The 20,812-nt window shown below is 38.3% G+C and overlaps 1 protein-coding gene across 1 annotated transcript in view; it reads left to right on the forward strand.

Annotated features, from left to right (window-relative positions):
- The first annotated feature begins 3,645 nt into the window (after positions 1-3,645).
- Positions 3,646-20,812, forward strand: part of cox10 (cytochrome c oxidase assembly factor heme A:farnesyltransferase COX10) — a 36,911-nt gene continuing 19,744 nt past the window's right edge. The window contains exons 1-4 of the mRNA XM_020630766.3: positions 3,646-3,756; positions 8,679-8,809; positions 8,911-9,310; positions 10,059-10,183. Of these exons, the coding sequence (XP_020486422.2) occupies positions 3,726-3,756; positions 8,679-8,809; positions 8,911-9,310; positions 10,059-10,183 (687 nt within the window). The 5' untranslated portion in view covers positions 3,646-3,725. The remainder of the gene's footprint in view (positions 3,757-8,678; positions 8,810-8,910; positions 9,311-10,058; positions 10,184-20,812) is intronic.

Genomic DNA, 20,812 nt, shown 5'->3' on the forward strand with positions numbered 1-20,812 from the left:
GAAAGTGGTTATGCTGGGACAGATTTTCCAAAAGTTATGCGACAAATCTCAAGATCAAATCAAGTGACACAGTCCTTTTTCGGCTACTTTCATAATTCGGACAAAGTATTTTACTGCTGCAGGTGTTTACAGACTGTTTTGGATGCTGAGTGTCAACCACAGTCATCTATTTGCGTGGAATTTAAGTTAGCTTTTGATGATGTTTTTAATTGGCGGTGTTAAGCGCCAACAGAGGGAATTTAACTCTATCATAATATAGCACTAGTCAGCTAGCTTTACATCGCTATCAGTTAGCATAGCTAGCGAAGTGTCCAGAACAAATAGGCACACATCCGTCAACATTTCATTTTTATGATAACTGCTAATTATGACAGGGTTAGCAGAAACTTCCCCAACCTGCTTTAGTGACCAATTAAATAATTATTTCATGTAAGGAGGTTTTTTCCTCTTCTCTAACTCTAGGTCAGACAACTCAGACATGTTTAGGTTTTCATTGTATTGATTGTAACGTATGCCAGTTTTGAGTATTAACCAGTCAGTCAAAATGTGTTTCGCTTCATCCATACAGTCTGTTTAACTCTGTTTGTTTAATTTAAAGGTTAAATGTGACTCAGATTTATGATGCCTGAGACTCCCAACTTAAATTGAACCTTAATGCACTTCAACTACTTTAAGCCAAATTTCAAGAGGCCATAAAATGAAGAAACATTTGACGTAAGAATACACTTAATTATTTAGAAATCCATCAACCAGAGCTTACAGATTAATGTTCAGACAGAGGGATGAGGAAGGCTGAGTCCTGATTCCCCAGAGCCGATCTCATCTCATCGGCAGTGAATATAAACTAGTCCTTGATCCAATAAACAAATATTATTCCATTGCAGTCCAGAGTAAGGGAGGGGAGGGGTGCCTTGTGTTCTCCTGAATGAGCCTGTTTGTTAATGTGAGGCCCTGACAGTCTGTTAAGCATGTCAGTCATCTTCTCGTGGTAGCCTACAGATTGCTCTACAAAAGATTATGGTTTGACACAGTGCCCCGCACAGCCATAAACTTGGCAGGTCTCATGCTGCTCTGAGAAGGAAAAAAAAGTGTATTCCTGCAGAAGCAAACACGGAACATTGAAAGTGTATAACAGTACTTAAGAAATAAATAACTCGGTGTAAAAACCCGAGCAATAAACCTTCTTTTTCAGGACTCGCATAAAAAAATAAATAAAAAAACCCAAAGTGGTTGACCCGGTCAGTGCGGAATGAAATCTTGTAGAGAAGCACATAATGGTTATCTCCGGTAATAAAGGTGCTCTTGTGCAGGATCAGCGATGGCCTTGTGTGTATTGTTGGCATTCATCAGGCGCTGCATCTTGATGGTGCATGAAGATTACACGGTGTAATCTTAGCGGGGAAGGAGGCGCTGGCAGTCGAGGGGGAATGAGCGAGATGAATCAGGAGAATTGGAATGCTCGGCTTGGATTGCAGCGGGGGCTTTCTAGTTCACAGACAACACTTGTTATTGTAAAGGGTGTTTCAATCGTGAGCAGTTGTAAAACCAATCATACAAGACGTTTGATTATGTGTATGAACCGCACGTGCACTTTACATGATCACTGCACCATCACACCATCTTAAATTGAATTAGCAAAAGAAAACAGCAGGCGACGTTTTCATTCTTTATATTAAATATGATGATTGAGCCGAGTGATAATCGACCTCCTGGTCACCAAAATGTTATTGTTCAAGGAAATGAAACTCTGCCCACGAAACAGATGACCACACTGTTTTTTATTATCTTTACTTCAATGAAGCAAGGCTGCAAAGTGAAAGCAGTGGAGAGACTATTAATCAGAGGGTTTCCATCTTGTTGGCCGTGGCAGTCAGGGCCATCAAGATGATCATGATCATACACATAAATAACAGGCCAAACAGCATGGGCCAGTCAGAGGACACACAAGGGCAGGAGACAAAAGGCCAGACGTTGAATTAGACAGCAATTTTGAAATAAATGAATCACGTCTACAACTCAGATTTATTGGTCATTGGCACAGGTTTTTCTGGTATTCTGGGTTTCTAAGGAAGTAAAACTCCAGCTTATGTTTATTTTTAAGTAAACACAGCTGAACTGAGTTAAGTTTCTCAGGTGTTAACGCCATAAAAAAGCATGGCTTTCTCTACTGTTTCAGTGTTGTGAATTAGCGGATATGAGGCCCAAGATGTGAAATGTATTCATATACTTTTATGACATTAAGTGTTACGCTTCAGTGAAAAAGAGCGGAAGCACTATTTCACAGAAAATGTCATGTAGCCCATTTAACAAGTGTGGCTGCTTTTTATCCTGTTGTCATCTAACTATGAGATGTTCTGCAGTCATTTTTCACAGCAGATATTTTGTTTTGTCCACAGAAAAACACTCGTAAAAATGGATAGCTGCGTTCTTTTCAGGTGTGATATTAAGCCATGGTGTTTAGCCTGCATGCAATAGTCAAGACGTAAAAGGAAAACAGCTGATTACACCCCTTAACAATATTTACACAACGTGAACTATGACACATACAAATGTTCCTACATTGCAGTGTCAGGTCGGGGCTTAAAGAAAACAGAAAATAAAATCACTGAAGAATAGTTAATTCCTAATGACATGAAAAAAAAGCAAAACCTACACAATATATAATTTAACTCAAAATAACTTCAAAGAATTATTTCCCCCTGAATGTTTAGGCTTACAACATTTTTGTCTATTATTTCATCAACATAATTCCTTATTAAATCTATTAGCTGTAGCAAGCAGTAGCAATTTCGATGTAATTTCATTGTATTTGTTATGTAATATAACTGTACGTTTTCATAAATATATGCACTTTGTATTCACTTTGAACTATGATTGACGGAGTTCCTTTTTTATTTTATGCTTGAATTAAGTTTTAAAACTCTTTAAAACTGAAAATATGTTACACAACAGGTAGCCTAATATCAGCCTATAACACAACAGCAGACATACAGGAATAATAAGAAAGTAAAGTGTAGTGGCACTCAGTCTCTTTCTTCGTCCTCTGTACCACTTGTTGGAGTCAACTCACGTGAGCGAAAAGACAGGACAACTTTCCTTCGTTTTAAAAGGTTTACTAAAAAAAATCTTCAAAGTAAAATACAGGTCTAACGCACGGTCAAAAAACTGTATAGCTTCCATCAATATCGGACCCGGACTGTCATAACATAAACATCCAAAAACATAAAAAAATAACCATTTTTTTTATCATTTATAAATGACTAAATTATGCCTTTAAAAACAATTTTAAACATTAGGAATTTACATGAAATTACTGTTATCAGATGTTAATCATTTTCAACTAGATATTTAGTATCAATCAATTATTTGCATATTGGCTCTTACATGAAGAAAGCAAAAGTCTTATTTTATGGTAAGTAAACTGTATAATCATAATTATTTTTATATTATTTATTTATTTACACATACATAACATAATTCATATAACTGTATCAACACTTTTTGTTGTGTTTTTACTTTAGATTTACTTAAAAAAAAAAACCAATTACTGCACAAATACGTGACATTCCCATAGACACTTTAGCCTTTACTATGGAAACGGGCAGGCTGACGTCACGTACCCCGGAAGTCTTTCTCTTTACCTAACGAGGTCAGAATGGCGGCGCGCTGCATGTGAAGCGGGGTCGGTAAGAGGTGAACGGGAGCCGGCTTCATGATACGAGAACATGTTTAAAACACCATGCAGCAGACTGTCAGGTAACGCACCGCGGGACGGGATATCACTTGTAACCTGTTGTTACATTTCAGAGTTTATTTATCTTTTATATCATCTGCAAATAGACGTTGAAGCTAAAGCGGAAGCTAGCAGCTAGCAGCTAGCTGTGCCTGAGATGTTTGTTTGGAGGCGAACAGTGACCTTAAAGAGAAGTCAGACACATCTGCAGACACTACAATTAGACTATTAAAGCCTGTTTTTATAACGATATCGCTTAACCCATGAGTTAACATGTAAAGTGAAATGTTACTGTTACACTTTGACTGTCTGCGTTATGTTAAACTGTAAATATTTGTAATTTTGTGGTTTAATTTGTGTGTAAACTACAAGTTAAACCTCACAATGTAACTGCAGGAAGAGCTCAGGTTGAAGCAGCACTCTTCAAACACATGTTCAGCACAAATCTTACATTATAGCTCTTGAAACAGTGAGTTGTTTTTACTCTGGTGTTGCTTTGAATTCCTTAGAAGACAAGTTTACTCCAGAAACTAGAAGCTCTTAGTTTGTAAATAAGTAAATATCACAACAGCAGTTTTCAAGTTTTGTGTATCAACAAAATCTTGACGTGAGCTGAGGACGTATCAGAAGGTTTAAAGTGGACATGATGAGGATTTAAAGTTCTTATAAGATAAACTTTATTCATCCCAGCAGGGACATTTAGGTGTTCCAGCAGCCAGCATACAAACACACAACACAACACACATATACACACACAACACAATACATATATACACACACAACACAACACATATATACACACAACACAACACATATATACACACAACACATATATACACACAAACACACAACACATACATACACACAACACAACACATATATACAAACACACAACACATATATACATACAAACACACAACACATATATACATACAAACACACAACACATATATACATACAAACACACAACACATATATACACACAACACAACACATATATACATACAAACACACAACACATATATACATACAAACACACAACACATATATACATACAAACACACAACACATATATACATACAAACACACAACACAACACATATATACACACACAACACACAACACAACACATATATACATACAAACACACAACACAACACATATATACAAATACACAACACATATATACATACAAACACACAACACAACACATATATACATACAAACACACAACATATATATACATACAAACACACAACACATATATACACACAACACAACACAACACATATATACATACAAACACACAACACAACACAACACATATATACACACACAACACAACACATATATACATACAAACACACAACACAACACATATATACAAATACACAACACATATACATACAAACACACAACACAACACATATATACATACAAACACACAACATATATATACATACAAACACACAACACATATACACACAACACACAACACAACACATATATACATACAAACACACAACACAACACATATATACATACAAACACACAACATATATATACATACAAACACACAACATATATATACATACAAACACACAACACATATATACACACAACACAACACATATATACATACAAACACACAACACAACACATATATACATACAAACACACAACACATGTATACATACAAACACACAACACATATATACATACAAACACACAACACATATATACATACAACACAACATATATATACATACAAACACACAACACATATATACACACAACACAACACAACACATATATACATACAAACACACAACACATATATACACACAACACAACACAACATATATATACATACAAACACACAACACATATATACACACAACACAACATATATATACATACAAACACACAACACATATATACACACAACACAACACAACACATATATACATACAAACACACAACACATATATACACACAACACAACACAACATATATATACATACAAACACACAACACATATATACACACAACACAACACAACACATATATACATACAAACACACAACACATATATACATACAAACACACAACACATATATACAAACACACAACACATATATACATACAAACACACAACACATATATACACACAACACATATATACATACAAACACACAACACAACATATATATACATACAAACACACAACACATATATACACACAACACAACACATATATACATACAAACACACAACACATATATACACACAACACAACACAACACATATATACATACAAACACACAACACATATATACATACAAACACACAACACATATATACAAACACACAACACATATATACATACAAACACACAACACATATATACACACAACACATATATACATACAAACACACAACACAACATATATATACATACAAACACACAACACATATATACACACAACACAACACAACACATATATACATACAAACACACAACACATATATACACACAACACAGCACAACACATATATACATACAAACACACAACACATATATACATATATACATACAAACACACAACACATATATACAAACACACAACACATATATACATACAAACACATATATACATACAAACACACAACACATATATACATACAAACACACAACACATATATACATACACACAACACATATATACATACAAACACATATATACATACAAACACACAACACATATATACATACAAACACACAACACATATATACATACATACACACAACACAACATATATATACATACAAACACACAACACATATATACATACAAACACACAACACATATATACATACACACAACACATATACATACAAACACACAACACATATATACATACACACAACACATATATACATACATACACACAACACATATATACATACATACACACAACACATATATACATACAAACACACAACACATATATACATACAAACACACAACACAACATATATATACATACAAACACACAACACATATATACATACAAACACACAACACATATACATACAAACACACAACACATATATACACACAACACATATATACATACAAACACACAACACAACACATATATACATACACACAACACATATACATACAAACACACAACACATATACATACACACAACACATATACATACAAACACACAACACATATATACAAACACACAACACATATATACAAACACACAACACATATATACATACAAACACACAACACATATATACATACAAACACACAACACATATATACATACAAACACACAACACAACACATATATACATACAAACACACAACACAACACATATATACATACATATCCCACCCATACAAAAAAACATGAGCCCACAATACAGTTTGATATTTGATATATGCAGCTCAGGCTAAAGTTTAAATGTTTAAATGTCTTCTGTCCTTACTTAAAGGAGAGTCGTTATAAAGTGCAATTGCAGTTGGTAAAAAAAGTATATTTAACGAATCATTATGATTTGATGATGATGATGATGGTAGTGACGATGGTTTTGTTTGATAACGATGACTTATAAGATGGTTTCTATCCTGATTAGAGCTCTCAAGAACTGCCGTCAATGTTGTGCTTTGCCTCTGGTCACTTCCTGTCAGCACCTGTGTGTCCAATCAGACTCAAAGCTGATCGTTTGCTCTTACTGACATTGTTCCCTTTTTTCTAGATCCTTGCTTGTGTTGTACTTACTCTCTGATGTACGTCGCTTTGGATAAAAGCATCTGCTAAGTGAATTGTAGAATTGTAGAATTGTAGATTTGTTTTTATGAAGGATGGAAATAAATGAATCTTAAAGGACCAATCTGTAAGATATCTACTGACTTAAATCACAACATGACCTGACTATATCATGAGACATTAAGGAAACATGCTATGTTGAAGTGTTAACTACACAGCAGCCAGTATGTCCTCCTGCTAAGTTTTGATTCTGGTGTGAAATGGTTTGTTTTTGTTTCACTGCACACTGTATGTGCAGTGAAATGTAAAGACTGTTCCGCAAGGCCATGCAATAAACACTCAAATTACTAATACACATATATGCAGTAAAAATTGAATATAATGTAAAATTTAAAAAAGAAATATTTGAATATACAAAATATAGAATAATGTAAACAGTGTAAAGTGTCAGTGTGTGAAGTGTCAAAGTGCAATGTGCAGATTGGAATGTGTGGTGTGTGTGCATCATGTAATCACAGTTCTGTTTTGTTTTTAACTGAGGAGAGTGAAGTTAACAGTCCGACTGACTGATGCAGAGCTGGCTAAACACTGAAGCTTCCTTGTAATAGAAACCTGTGTGCACATCAGCTCTATGGCAGAGAGGGCGGGGGGGAGACAGGTCACTCCAATGTTTTGAATTTGGCCTGCGGTACAACTTTTAAACCCTAAATGTCAGAGTTACAAAGTCCTCCTTAAAGTTACTTGTTGCGTGTCATTGAACACTGTCTGTGCATGCTGTTTATTGTTTGATTTGTTTGATGCTGTGTATATCTTTGCTTGTCCATGTTCAAAGTAAGACTGATTCTGTTCTTTAGTCTTATCTATTTTCTTTTTAGTATTTGTCTTTAAAGAAAGTGTAGACACACATAATTGGCAGTGTTGATAGTTTTCACATCTTACTGCTTAGTTGCTTGGTCTAAAAACGTCACACAATGCTGAAAATAAATGTTGTTGACCACAACCAATATATTTTAATTTACTGTATTAGAGCAGTATAGAAACCGGAAGTGACAGCTCTATCTATTCTATAATAGAAAATCTATTTTATAATAGAAAGTATTAAACCAGTTCATCTAAGTGACTGTACTTATTTTCTTTCCACATTTCTTGTAGGTTTAGTCAGTGTAAGTGTGAAACAGAAACTCATTCGATGTAACCAGAGTGCTCGCAGCCTCATTCAGCTGCACAGAAGAGATCCGTCAAATTGGCTGACGTACCAGCATCTCAACTTCCTCAAACGCCAGGTAACTTTCACCGTGCTCTATATCTCCTCTTTGTTTGTATTGTGTGATATTGAATTGATTTATCCCATAAAAATCTCATCGCCCTCCTGTTTTCTTCTCAGTATGTAACAAAGAAGAACAGCGAGCTTCACCAGCGGGCCATCCCCAAACAGGCTCCCGTTCTCACCATCGTGGACGAGAGAGAGGACAGCATCGAGCGCCAGGTGCAGAGAATACCAACTATTAATGCTGAGGTCACAGATGCAGTTTCACATCCTGCAGACTTCACCAGTAAAGCACAGCCAGAATTATCCTCCTTGAAGGATGCCTCCTCAGAAGATGGGGCACTACAAAACGATTCTGTGTCCAGTGCGGATTTGACTTCAGACGAGACTCCTCATGTCCACGTGGAGACGGACGAGGCGAGGGAGGCACGGCTGGACAAACAATGGAAGATGCTGAAAGTGGATGTGGCTGACTTGCCAGATGTTTACGCCAAGCTTGCCAAAATCAAACTTACAGGTAGAGTGCATAGATCGTATTTAATTTGTCATAAAATATAACATATTTTATATCTATGAAAATACTTGTGTTTGGTAACAAGCCCAAGGAATATACCATGATTGTGATTTTGATCTTTAATATTGATTTTTCAGTGAAAATGAAAAATGATTTTACCACCAAAGAGATTAATGTCACAATCAAAACATAGTACAATTACAAAAATATATATGATCCCTCCCCAAAAAAATGAAAGAACAAATAAATCTTGAGTCAAACTAAAGTCACTGAGAAAAATAAATTACGCTGAATTATACTTTTCTCCACTTTTGATCCAAATACTCGTTGGATCCAATCTACTCTTGTTTTCGTAATAAATCATTAAATGTGTAATCTAAGGTGCCACTTCAGAGCTTCAGTAGCCCCTGGATAGTTGTATGAAGACTGATATTTAGTCGTTTTTAAATAGATAAGTCCATAAAGAGGCATTAAAGTTGATATTTTGGGCCATTTTTGCCCTTGCAAAAAAAACAAAAAACCCTTAGCTTGGCTAAACCAGTGTCCCAAGTAGTTCTGGTTAAACTTCAATTGAATATAGTGGGCTGTTTACTTTTTCCCTCCAAACTGCCCTCCTTCTGTTTCAAGTAAACCTGACTTCTACAGCGATGAAACATTTCCCTTGTTGTGTTCTTTACCTGTAACAAAAGAAAGGTTACTCTTGAAGACATCATGGGTTTTTAATTTATTCTCGTTTGCTTTGTGGTTTCAGCTCTGGTGGTAACCACTGCAGCGGCTGGCTATGCGATGGCTCCAGTGCCGTTTGATCCTCTCATGTTCTTTGTGTCGTGTCTGGGAACCGGCCTCGCCTCGTGCACTGCCAATTCAATCAACCAGGTCAGTTATCCTGAAGGAGCTTTTACACCTGTAGAGTGAATGATGTGGTCTGCATGGTTACTTTTCACACGCGCAGAACTGAAAAACAAATGAGCCTGCCGATGTGATAGTATCACAGAAGTAGGAGACACTGCTGTATTGTACAGGTGTATTTAATAAACTCTGTGTTAAATGAATGAGTAAACACAGCTTATTTACTCACACTGCAAACATCCCAAACAGTATTCAACACATGGTTTGTGTAATTGTTTCAAGACTTCCAGTAAACAGTACAGATGTTCCTGCTCATTAATCTGTGTATTTATAAGTACCAATCCATTTCCTCTTGGAAAGAAAACGTTGATGATTAGAGTCAGAGCTGGCAGGATATCTGTTGGTATTATAATGTGAGTTGACATTGTTCTTAAAGAATCAGCACATCCCCTCTTTTTGTTCTCACTCTGCATTCCTCTTTAGCTGCGTATTTCAGAAATGCACCTAGCTGACTGTAACACTGTTATTATTTCTCTGCTGAAAGCATTTTTTGGAGCTGCAAACCAAGGACAGCTAGTGAACAAAGACACTTAGAGCTAGTTCTGTAGGTACGGCCCCCTTGTGCCGTCTAGTGTTGACGTTGTTTTGAAGAATTTGCTCCATAACTCAAGAATATTACTATCACGGGTGACCTCTCCCTCAGCCTCACATTGAACTCTTATTAGAGTCTTTGGTCTGTAATTTGGCAAATACCTGGATTTTGCTGCTAGTTCCTGCCCTTGGGGCCAAACCCCCCACGCACACAATCGCTCCTCATTGTTCCAGTTGATGTCTTTATTGTTTTTAAGAGACGTTCCTGTACTAATACAGCCAAAAATGTGGAGTCTGGTATTGGCAGATACATGCACTAATCAGATTTTTATAAATTATCAGCATACCCCCCGAGAATGCATAGGGCCGAATTTTACTTACCAAATGTATCCAGAATTTCCCTGCCAGCCTCGTAGTTATTTTTTTTTTGCAAGAAGTCAGGGTGAGTGGTTGTGAAAGCAGCTGGTAATATTCAGGAACATTTATGGAGTGAGCAGGTGTGATGATGTTCATCATACTAATTTGTGCGTTTCTGTTTTGATCTCCGTGAGCATAGAGACGCTGCTTCTTACTCTTCATATGCTCACCTGTATGTTCTTTTCCACTCTTGTTGGTGCTTGATTGGAAACGTCCAGTCAGATGTGGCGTTATTATAAAATCAAAAACTTTCATCATGGCGAGGGACTCTGAGAATGTTACCCTGTGACTTTCAGGGGCTGGCTGCCCTGACATTTTCTGGAAACCATCAGGAGTGCATGTGTGAACGGGGCTTATGATGAAGTAGGTACAGTGTCACCCCCCCCCCCCTTGTGTCACCTCAGGGAGTCATGGATATAAATGTGATACAAATGTTTGCACACTTTTGTTTTTGTAGTCGTGTCTGAATAGTGTCAATCAGCCTAGCGCTCAGGTTGAAAATGTGTTGGCTCTCCTGAAACAGAGCCGCTCTAACTCCTCTGTGCTCCTCCACCTCACACTGAGCAGGTGTGTAAATACCCTTCAGGTATTTCAAAAATGCCCCCCCCCCCTCTCCTCATGCCGCTGAGAGTAGCGGTAGACTCGAGCTCCGAGACGTTCAAAGCGATGAGTGATGAAGAGGCGGCTGCCTCTGTTCTCCCCCCGCTCGTACCCTGGGTGTCCCTTTTATTTGCGGGCCCACCCCTCACATCAGTCCTGTCAGTCTTCATTTTCCCCCACTTACGCCGCCTGAGGTTAGGATGCCCACACGGCTTCACATTTCACATTGAAACAATGTTGTTAGCATTTCCTCACGTTTTTTTTTTTTTGGCCTCCTCGAGTCCCGTCCAGTCTCAAACCGACAGAAAAAGGTGAAGTTTAGAGCACATGTAGCTCAAATAGCAAATTAGATAAGTGTGTGTTAAAACCTGCAGGAAGTACAGAAAGTCAGGGCTTCTAAAAATCTGGATTTTTGAAGACCTTTTGTAAAATCTCCATCGTTAGAGAAAAAGATTATTCACAGCTTTCAGAAGTATAATTATAAGCTTTACATTTTGGGATGTAGAGACAACATCATGTATTACTTTTCAAGCTCTAGAATGAAATAAAACATTTTAAGTGTTTCTTCATGAAGTCAAGCATTAGAAGATATGAGAGCTTTTAATATTTGGTTGTATGAATCGACCCTCTTCATCACGATGACATGAAAGAGGCGCAACAACAAAAAACTGGATGTCTAAAAAAAAAAAAATGTCATTATGAATTAAACATGTGCGGGGAAAAAAGCACTCTGTGTATGGCATTATAGGAATGCTCCACATGCTTTCTGTAGATAAATATACTTTGAATTGTAAAAAGATCTTGGTGGAATATCTCTTCCAACATTTCTCTGTGTTTTCACAAATGGTCTGGGGCGTTTTAGCCTGAAATTCATCAGTGCTCGCTCCGTTTGAGGCCTTTTTTTTCTTCTTCTTCTTTTTTTTGTGGCTTGTATCTGGTATGTGAGCCCGAGTCTTCCCATTAGCCGGCTTCATTCTGCTCCCTAATCCCTCGTTCTATGAGAGGGCATTTTGCGTGTCATCATAGTCTTAATTTGCGAGAATGTAAAATGGGTTTATTGTTTCAGAAAATGAGCCACCTGTTTTGAAGTGAGGCTGACTTTGAAGTTTCTTCTTTTTTTTTCTTTTTTTTTGGGACAATGTCGTGCAAAGGTAGATCTTTGTTGCAAGGGATAAACATCATTAAGAAAGATAAATATATTTGTTGTTGGTTGTTTCTTGTCTCGCTCGTCTGGTATGAAAAGTATTCATCTTTGTACGCACGATGCTGGTGTTGCTTTGTTTGGAGAAGAATGTCATTTTCCTTCGCTGTAATTACACACACAGCAGCTCCAAGGATGTCATGTGTGACACATAATTGCCTGTTGCACCGCCACAGTGGCCGTACTCTACACTTTTTTTTGCAACAGACCAACACACACTTTTCAGCTCTTTTTTTTTGTTGTCAAAGACACACCCGCACCTGTGTGTGTGTGTGTGTGTGTGTGTGACTGATGCCAACACTTTACTCATCTGTTTGTTTTCATAATCCCTTCAAGAGAAAAATCAATCTACAATTTACCTTCAGATCTTTAGCCAGTTTTCTTTTTGATTTAAACGTTCCTTTCATCGTGCTTTAGCATTAGTGTGTTTAATCCCGATTAAAGCTTGATGTCTATTTCATAGGAAAAAAATCAAACAAAAGCTTGACAAACAAAATCAAAGCAGAGAAAGTCTCCAGTGAAGATCACTTCCTATGGATTCTCTCGCTCGGCCCTAATCCCTTAATGCTCTGCATCTAAAGAGGCAGAGGAGTGTGCGAGTATGCGACCACACAGCTGTCGAATTACCTTGAGGAAAGGAGGAAAAGGGCCTGGAGGGAGAGAAAACTGATTTGGCTCTATGAAGTGGCAGCCAGACCTTCAGCAGAAGCTGTCAAAAGCCAAGGCTGCTCTTTGTCCCATCGGGGGGAAGTGGCCGGAGGGCAAACAGAAATGTTGTGGTTTCCCCTTTAAAATGTTTCTCCATTTGGGAAAACTGACGGAAGGGTGTAAGCGCTCGCAGTCACGTAACAAAGGCATTTCAGCGTCTACGGTTTCTCACCACAGTCAGAAGTCTTTATGCTGTCATGTCTTGACTTCAAATCAGGGAGGACAGTCAGCTCCGACAGCAAAGGGATGTTATTATCTCAACATCCCGTTCAAGACGCTCTCATGAGTTGGCAATAATGAAATTCTTTTTGGCAAGCAGTTTATGTTTTGCTGCTTCGACCACCTTTGAAGTATGTGTGGAAGATTATTTGAAATATGAGGAGATTAGATTAGAAATAAGATTGATCAAAATGATTTCTGTCATTAAAATTGAAGGCAGGATCGACGAGTTTCAATATTGTTTTGCTCAGCCCGCTTGTTAATAAAAGCCTATTTCAGGATATCTAAACAGAATGCTCTTAAAGTTCTTCATTTTATTTCTGCACATTTTACTGTTCTACTCGTCTTAATTGACATTCTTCACATCTGGGATATTTTTTAGATACTTTTCTTGATTCCACATCTGTAGTTTTAGAGTCACAACTCCCGATCATATTTCAGATAATCAATTTCTCTTAATAGTTCAGATAATGTCTGTGAGTTGATTCGTTTCTGCCACTCTTTTTAGGCTGCTGTAAAATAGCCTTTATTTAATTTAGCCATTTTTACAGCAATGTATTGCTCAGCACTTCCATTTAGAATAAATTAAATGCATATATTTATATTAGTATTGGAAAATTAGGTTGCGTTCAATTTGTGGTGTGCTTAAAATAATGTTGTTTATATTCAGGCACTTTTCAATATTATCAAAGTCAAATCAGATTTACATTTAGAGACATGACACCTTTAGATTTAGAGGCACGGGACACCTCTAGAAATGAGACATGCTTTTTGGATGAGCAGTATTTTATTCAGTCATTTTTGAACAATTCCCCTCCTCCCAGCAAAAATTACACGTCAGATTTGATGTAAAATATATATTGAGGGATTAACTTGAACAAAGGACAACCATAAATGGCTGACAGAAAAGGTGTAGGTTTGAGCTTAGTATACAAAATCTTCACATAACATATTCTTGTTGGCAAACCTCACACGGTTTACTCTGAGAGAAATAGGTCGGCTGGTAAAAAAGTCTCACCAGAGGTTTCACTACAGAGCTCCTTCTGTTCTAGCTAGTATTGGGATTCTGGTTGTTCTGGTCTTCAGGACCTGCGGGCCCCACACCAGGCGTCACCTCCACAGGTGTCCCAGCCGTCATCGCCTCACAGTCTGGTCCCTGCTCGAGCTAATTGGATAATTGGGTCAGACGAAAGTTTCAGTCTCAACCTTAAAGACCCGTGGGCAGTCAGAAGTCCCCAGCGGTGTATCAAAAGACCCGATCGGGTGTTAGACTGTCACACAAGTCCTGCTCGACTGTTTTGACAGCGGCTGCAGTGTAAGTCGCACTCTGTCAGCCCCATGTTTGTTTTGACGAAAATACGAGCTGGCGTGCTCTGTGGCTGCCGACTGTCATTCCTGCCTTCGTGACCATGACAGTCGGTCTCCTTTTGTGTCTGCGTCTCTCTTGTGGTGAGCTGTCTGAGGCTGGCACGCACAAGCGAGCCCCCACAAGCCCCCAGCCCATCCCCTCCTACCTCTTCAAGCTACGCCCTCCTTCTCTTGTCCTGTGCAGACATGTATTATTTACCCTCCTGCATGCCTCCTTCTGTCTTCTTGGTCAGTCGCTGACACAGAGTGGGTACATGACTGAACACATGGGTAGGTTATGTGATGATAACGTGTTTTTACTTTGTAAACACATTGAAAGAGTTATCCTGCCATCAAAAACCATTCTCTAAACACGTGGTGAAAGGATTTCATAACCTTTACAAGAACAGTTACTTTTTTGGGTAAACCAGGCATAAACTACGGAAGCCCTAAGCTGACATGCATCAACACATTTTATTTACCTCATTTTCCAGTGGTGACAAGTCATTCCTGGTTGTTTTCTCAAGGTCATAACTAATTTTTCTTGTGATCTTGGGATAACAGAAGTTGTTTTCCCATTTTTATAGATTAATTAATCTAGTCATCTCGAGATAAGGAAGCTTGTTTCCTCAGGAGACAGGATATTTTTCTGGCAGTCTAGTAAACAAAACCATCGGCTGGTCACTGTAATATGTCAGACCAGGACATGCCATTTTGCCATTGACAACATTAATGATGTTAGTTAAGCCTATATGATTGATTGATTGATTGAACTTTATTGTCAGACATGGTCTGAATTTGTCTTGCATCACAGCGGCTTCATTTGCGACATAAAAATCAGGGCAAGATACAAAGATCCAAACATTTGACACAAGATTGAACTTGCTTTGCTCGGGGATTCAGCTCTGCATTCAATTTCAGAATTGACTGGTGAACAAAGGATTGTTTCAGTTTGACCTTATTAAAACGTGGGGCCCTGTATCTCCAGTTTGATGGTAATAATTCCGATATATGTGTGCCTATGTTTGTTATATGCCTTCGCAAACCGTGGGGTAGGAAAGTACAAGTCGAGATCTCAAGAAAACAACTCGTAAGATGCAGAAAAGCCACTTTTTGTAGCACACCAAAGCCATGAAAAAAGAATGTTAAATAAGCATTTAGACCATGATTAAGATGATTTGTACAGATGCATTTAGAAGCTTTTATCCATCCAACCAGTAAAAGTGATTTGAATTGATAGCTCTCTGGCACTCTTCTCGTTATACAAACTGCCCTGTCATATAAAATCAAACTATCAAGTGGTAGCTTATGCTTTAAATTTTAAAAGCATTGTCAGGCGCCTCAGAGTCTAATGATGGCACAGAAAACCATTTTAAGAAGACTCTAATGCAACACAGGCTTGTTGTCACAGTCGGGCTCTTCATCCTCACCATATTACTCCCCTATTGTTTGCAGTGGCAGTCATCTTCGTAGACTTATTACTCCACATACTTGGAGGTCAGGCTGGTGTGCTTCCACTCGAAATGAGAGTTTAACTGAGCCAGGAAATTCCCGTTTTGTTATGTTTCATTTTAAGTCCACCCTTGAGTAATATCTAGTGTGATATATGAATGTGCGCTGGTGCAAATTTACAAGCTGCACTTGTTGAAAGTCCTTCAATTACACTCGGGTAAATTGGTCGACATTAGCATGGCGTAATGTTTATATTACAGTACAGTCACTTATGACACATTTTCTCTGTTTTGGCGCTGTACTGTAAGTGTATTTGATCTAAAATGAAACACTTACTATGAAATTCAAACGCTTGCTGTCAGCCACATATTGGAATCGTACCCTCTGGTATACTGTCCTCGGTTTTAGGGTGAGTAACATTATCAGACATGTCAACATCAACTGAGAGCCTTTTCTCACTCCTTAGTCATCGAATAACGACACTTTGTCATGCCCCTCTGCAGCTCATGCACATATGGCATGGAAGCTTTTAGCTGGGAGCAATCTTGGACACTTAAGAGAAAGGGTGTCTTTAGTTCAACTTGTAGGAACTCAAGTGACATAGAAGACTGAACCTTGAGTGCTGTTTCCAATAATTCAGTAATTGTAATCGAGGTAAAATGTTCAATCGTGATATTGATTTGAGGTCATATCGCGCAGCCCTATGTTATGCTATGCCCTATAGCTCAGTCCGTTGGGACTTGGGTTGGGAACCAAAGGGTCTGGATACGGATCATAATATGGAAGTTGGTCTGGTAGCTGGAGAGGTGCCAGGTCACTTCCTGAGCAATGCTGAGGTGCACTTGAGCAAGGCACAGACCGCTCTGATGCTCTCCCTGCGTAGCTGCAGGTTTTATGTTCCACTGATACATGTGATCTATTCCTCTGACTTCTTAAAGAGTTGGCTCTTACTGTAATAATTCTTGCCAGCTTTACTACCCCAGTGTTTTCTGCTTTGGACAGACCGGAGGTGTAGATACCGCTCCATCAGCTGCACAGCAGGCGGTCGTCGTCTACATCAGTCCAGGGTGGCGTCACATTTTCTGCGCCTCAACAGTCAAAGCTGCCTCGACAATGTTCCAGACTCGCGCTCTGCTTGTTGTAGTTTGGGGTACCTCACATAACACGGTGCCTCTTAAGAGGATCATTAGTTGTAACAAGACCTCATAGCCGCTAAAAACCCCACCAACTACGGGCCCTTCAAAGACAATGAAAACCTTCCACCGCTGGATTCGCGTCTGTTCCCTGCTGAGAAAGAGCGACAGAAGATACTGTTTCAAACGCACGCTGTAGAATACCTATGCCATGATGACATAGTTGTATTTTTGTGCAACTTATATTTCATCTCCTTGAGAACTACCCCCTACTGTACTACTATCAGTGTCCATATGATGAATAGCAGGGGAGACCTTCTAAATAACCCCCATAAAAGGTGTTCTGTATTTGTTTCTGAAGTCCAAAGATGTTTCAAATCAGATGGAGTTGTAAAAGTGTCAGTGCTTGTCATGTTGGTTCTACTAGCTGTGTGCTGTGACTGACTGGTTAAAAGTGTTTTTCTGTAAAAAGGATGTGTTTTTGGGTTGCTTCTTCGAGTCGAAGGTCAAACACATCAAAGTATTAGCCAAATGAATGTTTTAACAAAAACAAAACCCCTTCCTTGGTGCAGATGCTGCCCTTAAGCTCCTTCTTCTGACAGCTTTGTTAAAACAAAAGAGCTAGCTGATCTTTGACACTGACACTTGACAGCTTTTTGTTTCACACTCTCCACCAAGCTGTTACTTCAGCCCGGGAGAATGACGAAACTCCTTTTTTTAATTGCCAAGCAAGATGGCACTGAAAGGGCTCGATGGGTATCTTGTCTCTCAGCGCTGGATTAAACTGAATATTTAACCAGACAGCCCTGTTTAATAGTTAATTTCTTTAAAGGCTTTTGTCTTTGTCGACCACGGGGTGCCAATCCGCTTCAAACTGTACAAATGAATCTCCTGCAGCCTCAGACGGAGACAGATGCTTTCCTCTGATAAAGTCATGAAGGGTAAATCCATCTATTAAATACCCCCATGATAATGCCTGAGGGGGGGTCAGAGCAATCACTGTTGCCAGGCAGAGTGTTGGTTAGCAGCAAACACAGATGGTAATACTCTGGATTCCAGTTATTTCTATTATTTTTAATGGGTTTTTAATTGGACTATTTGAAAACAAAATAAATTGCACTTATTTCAGAATCTCATCAAACTTGAACATAGTTCATCTGTGTTTAACACAAACGTAAAGTATTAAGAAACAGGGCCAAAGTAGTCGTGATTCTTTTATTAAACATGGATAAAGAAAGCTGTTTGTGATTGACGTTTCCCAGATAAGGTTGGTCCTTTTCAATCCTAGAGAAGGGATCAAAACATCTAAATGTGAAGGAGAAACTTAATGAAGTGGGTGGACACAAAGAGAGAGGTGATTAGTTTAAAGTCGAGTTTAGTTTTTATTCAATCATGCTTTATGCCGCTTCTTTACTTATAACAGCCTCGCTTAGTCACCGGTATGAGTCATATGAATATCTGTCCATCTCATGCAGTTAATAGAGCCTTTCATTTCAAATTTACAGATTAAAGTAAAGGGGATTTATAGACTTTTAGTAGAAATGTTTAAGCAGATCTTACTGTCACATTATTTACAATCATTCAATCTTTAAACAGGGACAAGGACTGTAACTAAGCCTTGGCTATAAGTAGAGGTGGGACTGATCCGATCTAATGATACCGATGTAATTTACGGATTGGATATCAGACTGACGCCGTTGATCCCGACACCGATTAAGAAACTGTTGGGCACTTTAAACATTCTCAACTCGCACAGTCTCGCTTTGAAGACGTTCAGACTGAACTGTAAGAAGTGACCACAAAACCTCATTATCATCATCATCAAGACATTCAGACAAGATCAAATGATCATTTTAATCATTGCAGTTGAATTTCAGCAGCTATTATATCCACATTAACATTTCTAAGAATGATAATAGACGTAAATCTGATATTAAAAGTTGGAGCAGTTTGAGTTGGGCAGATCCACAGCAGCACACCAATGATCCAGAACAATTACATTACATGACATTTCTTTAATTCAACTCTTGTTTTATATCAAAGAAAACAAGATAAGCTATACTATGAGCTTGATCTCGGTATTTAAAGACCCTCCAAAATTGTTCCATAAGTAACATCTAAATATGACGTGTAAGACTATACTCCGATTTTTAAACTCATGAAATTAAACTCTTTCAGTTGCCATTTAGTTGTAGAAAAATCTACTCTAAAATCTAGGTGAACTATTAATTATTCTACTTCAAGATATGCTCTTGGCCCCAATGAATTTCAAACCCTTAATTTTCCATGGAGACAAAAGAAAAGAAAAGGCAAAAATAGTCCCTATGACATAACATATCTTTCAACACAATCCTCATTCCTGATTGTGTGTCTTATAGGGTAATACATGTTTATGGGTTTTTTTCTCTCTCTTTGATCTCTGTATACTCCAACCTTCACAATTAGAGAACAACCTTCAGTGACTTCAAAAGAAGACAAGAACGTGGCCCGTCAACAACATGTTGTCATCCTTTTGTGAAGATCACACGCGAGGTGTCTCTGAGCTTTCAGTGCTGCAGCTTGTCTGGGCAAACACGCTTCACCACAATACAGAGACCTCCACCCGAGGGGAAGAACATGAGTGACTGATGGGGCAGGTGGAGTGCCTCCTCTTCAACTCCCTGATTAGCCTTTAGTTTCTGACAAAACACTGTGATTACGGGCTTCAGTGGTCGACAAGGGGGATGCAGACACCATTGAGACCTGAGTCAGAAGAAGAGGGGGGGGAAACTACCCACCTCAGCTCTGTCTGGCTCCTCTGAACCTTTCTACACCTCTACTGTATGAGGGAATGCCTGACCTCATACAAGCTGAGTAAATGCCGTTACAACAACTACCACACGCCATCTGATGTATTTGTTTTCTCTACTAGTACTTCATGCTTGTAGCTGTGTTTTTCTGGGTTAAATACAGTCTGGATGTTTATGGTCTACAAATGAGGACATCATT

This window comes from Labrus bergylta, chromosome 21, assembly GCF_963930695.1.
Source record: "Labrus bergylta chromosome 21, fLabBer1.1, whole genome shotgun sequence".
Lineage (NCBI taxonomy): Eukaryota > Metazoa > Chordata > Actinopteri > Labriformes > Labridae > Labrus > Labrus bergylta.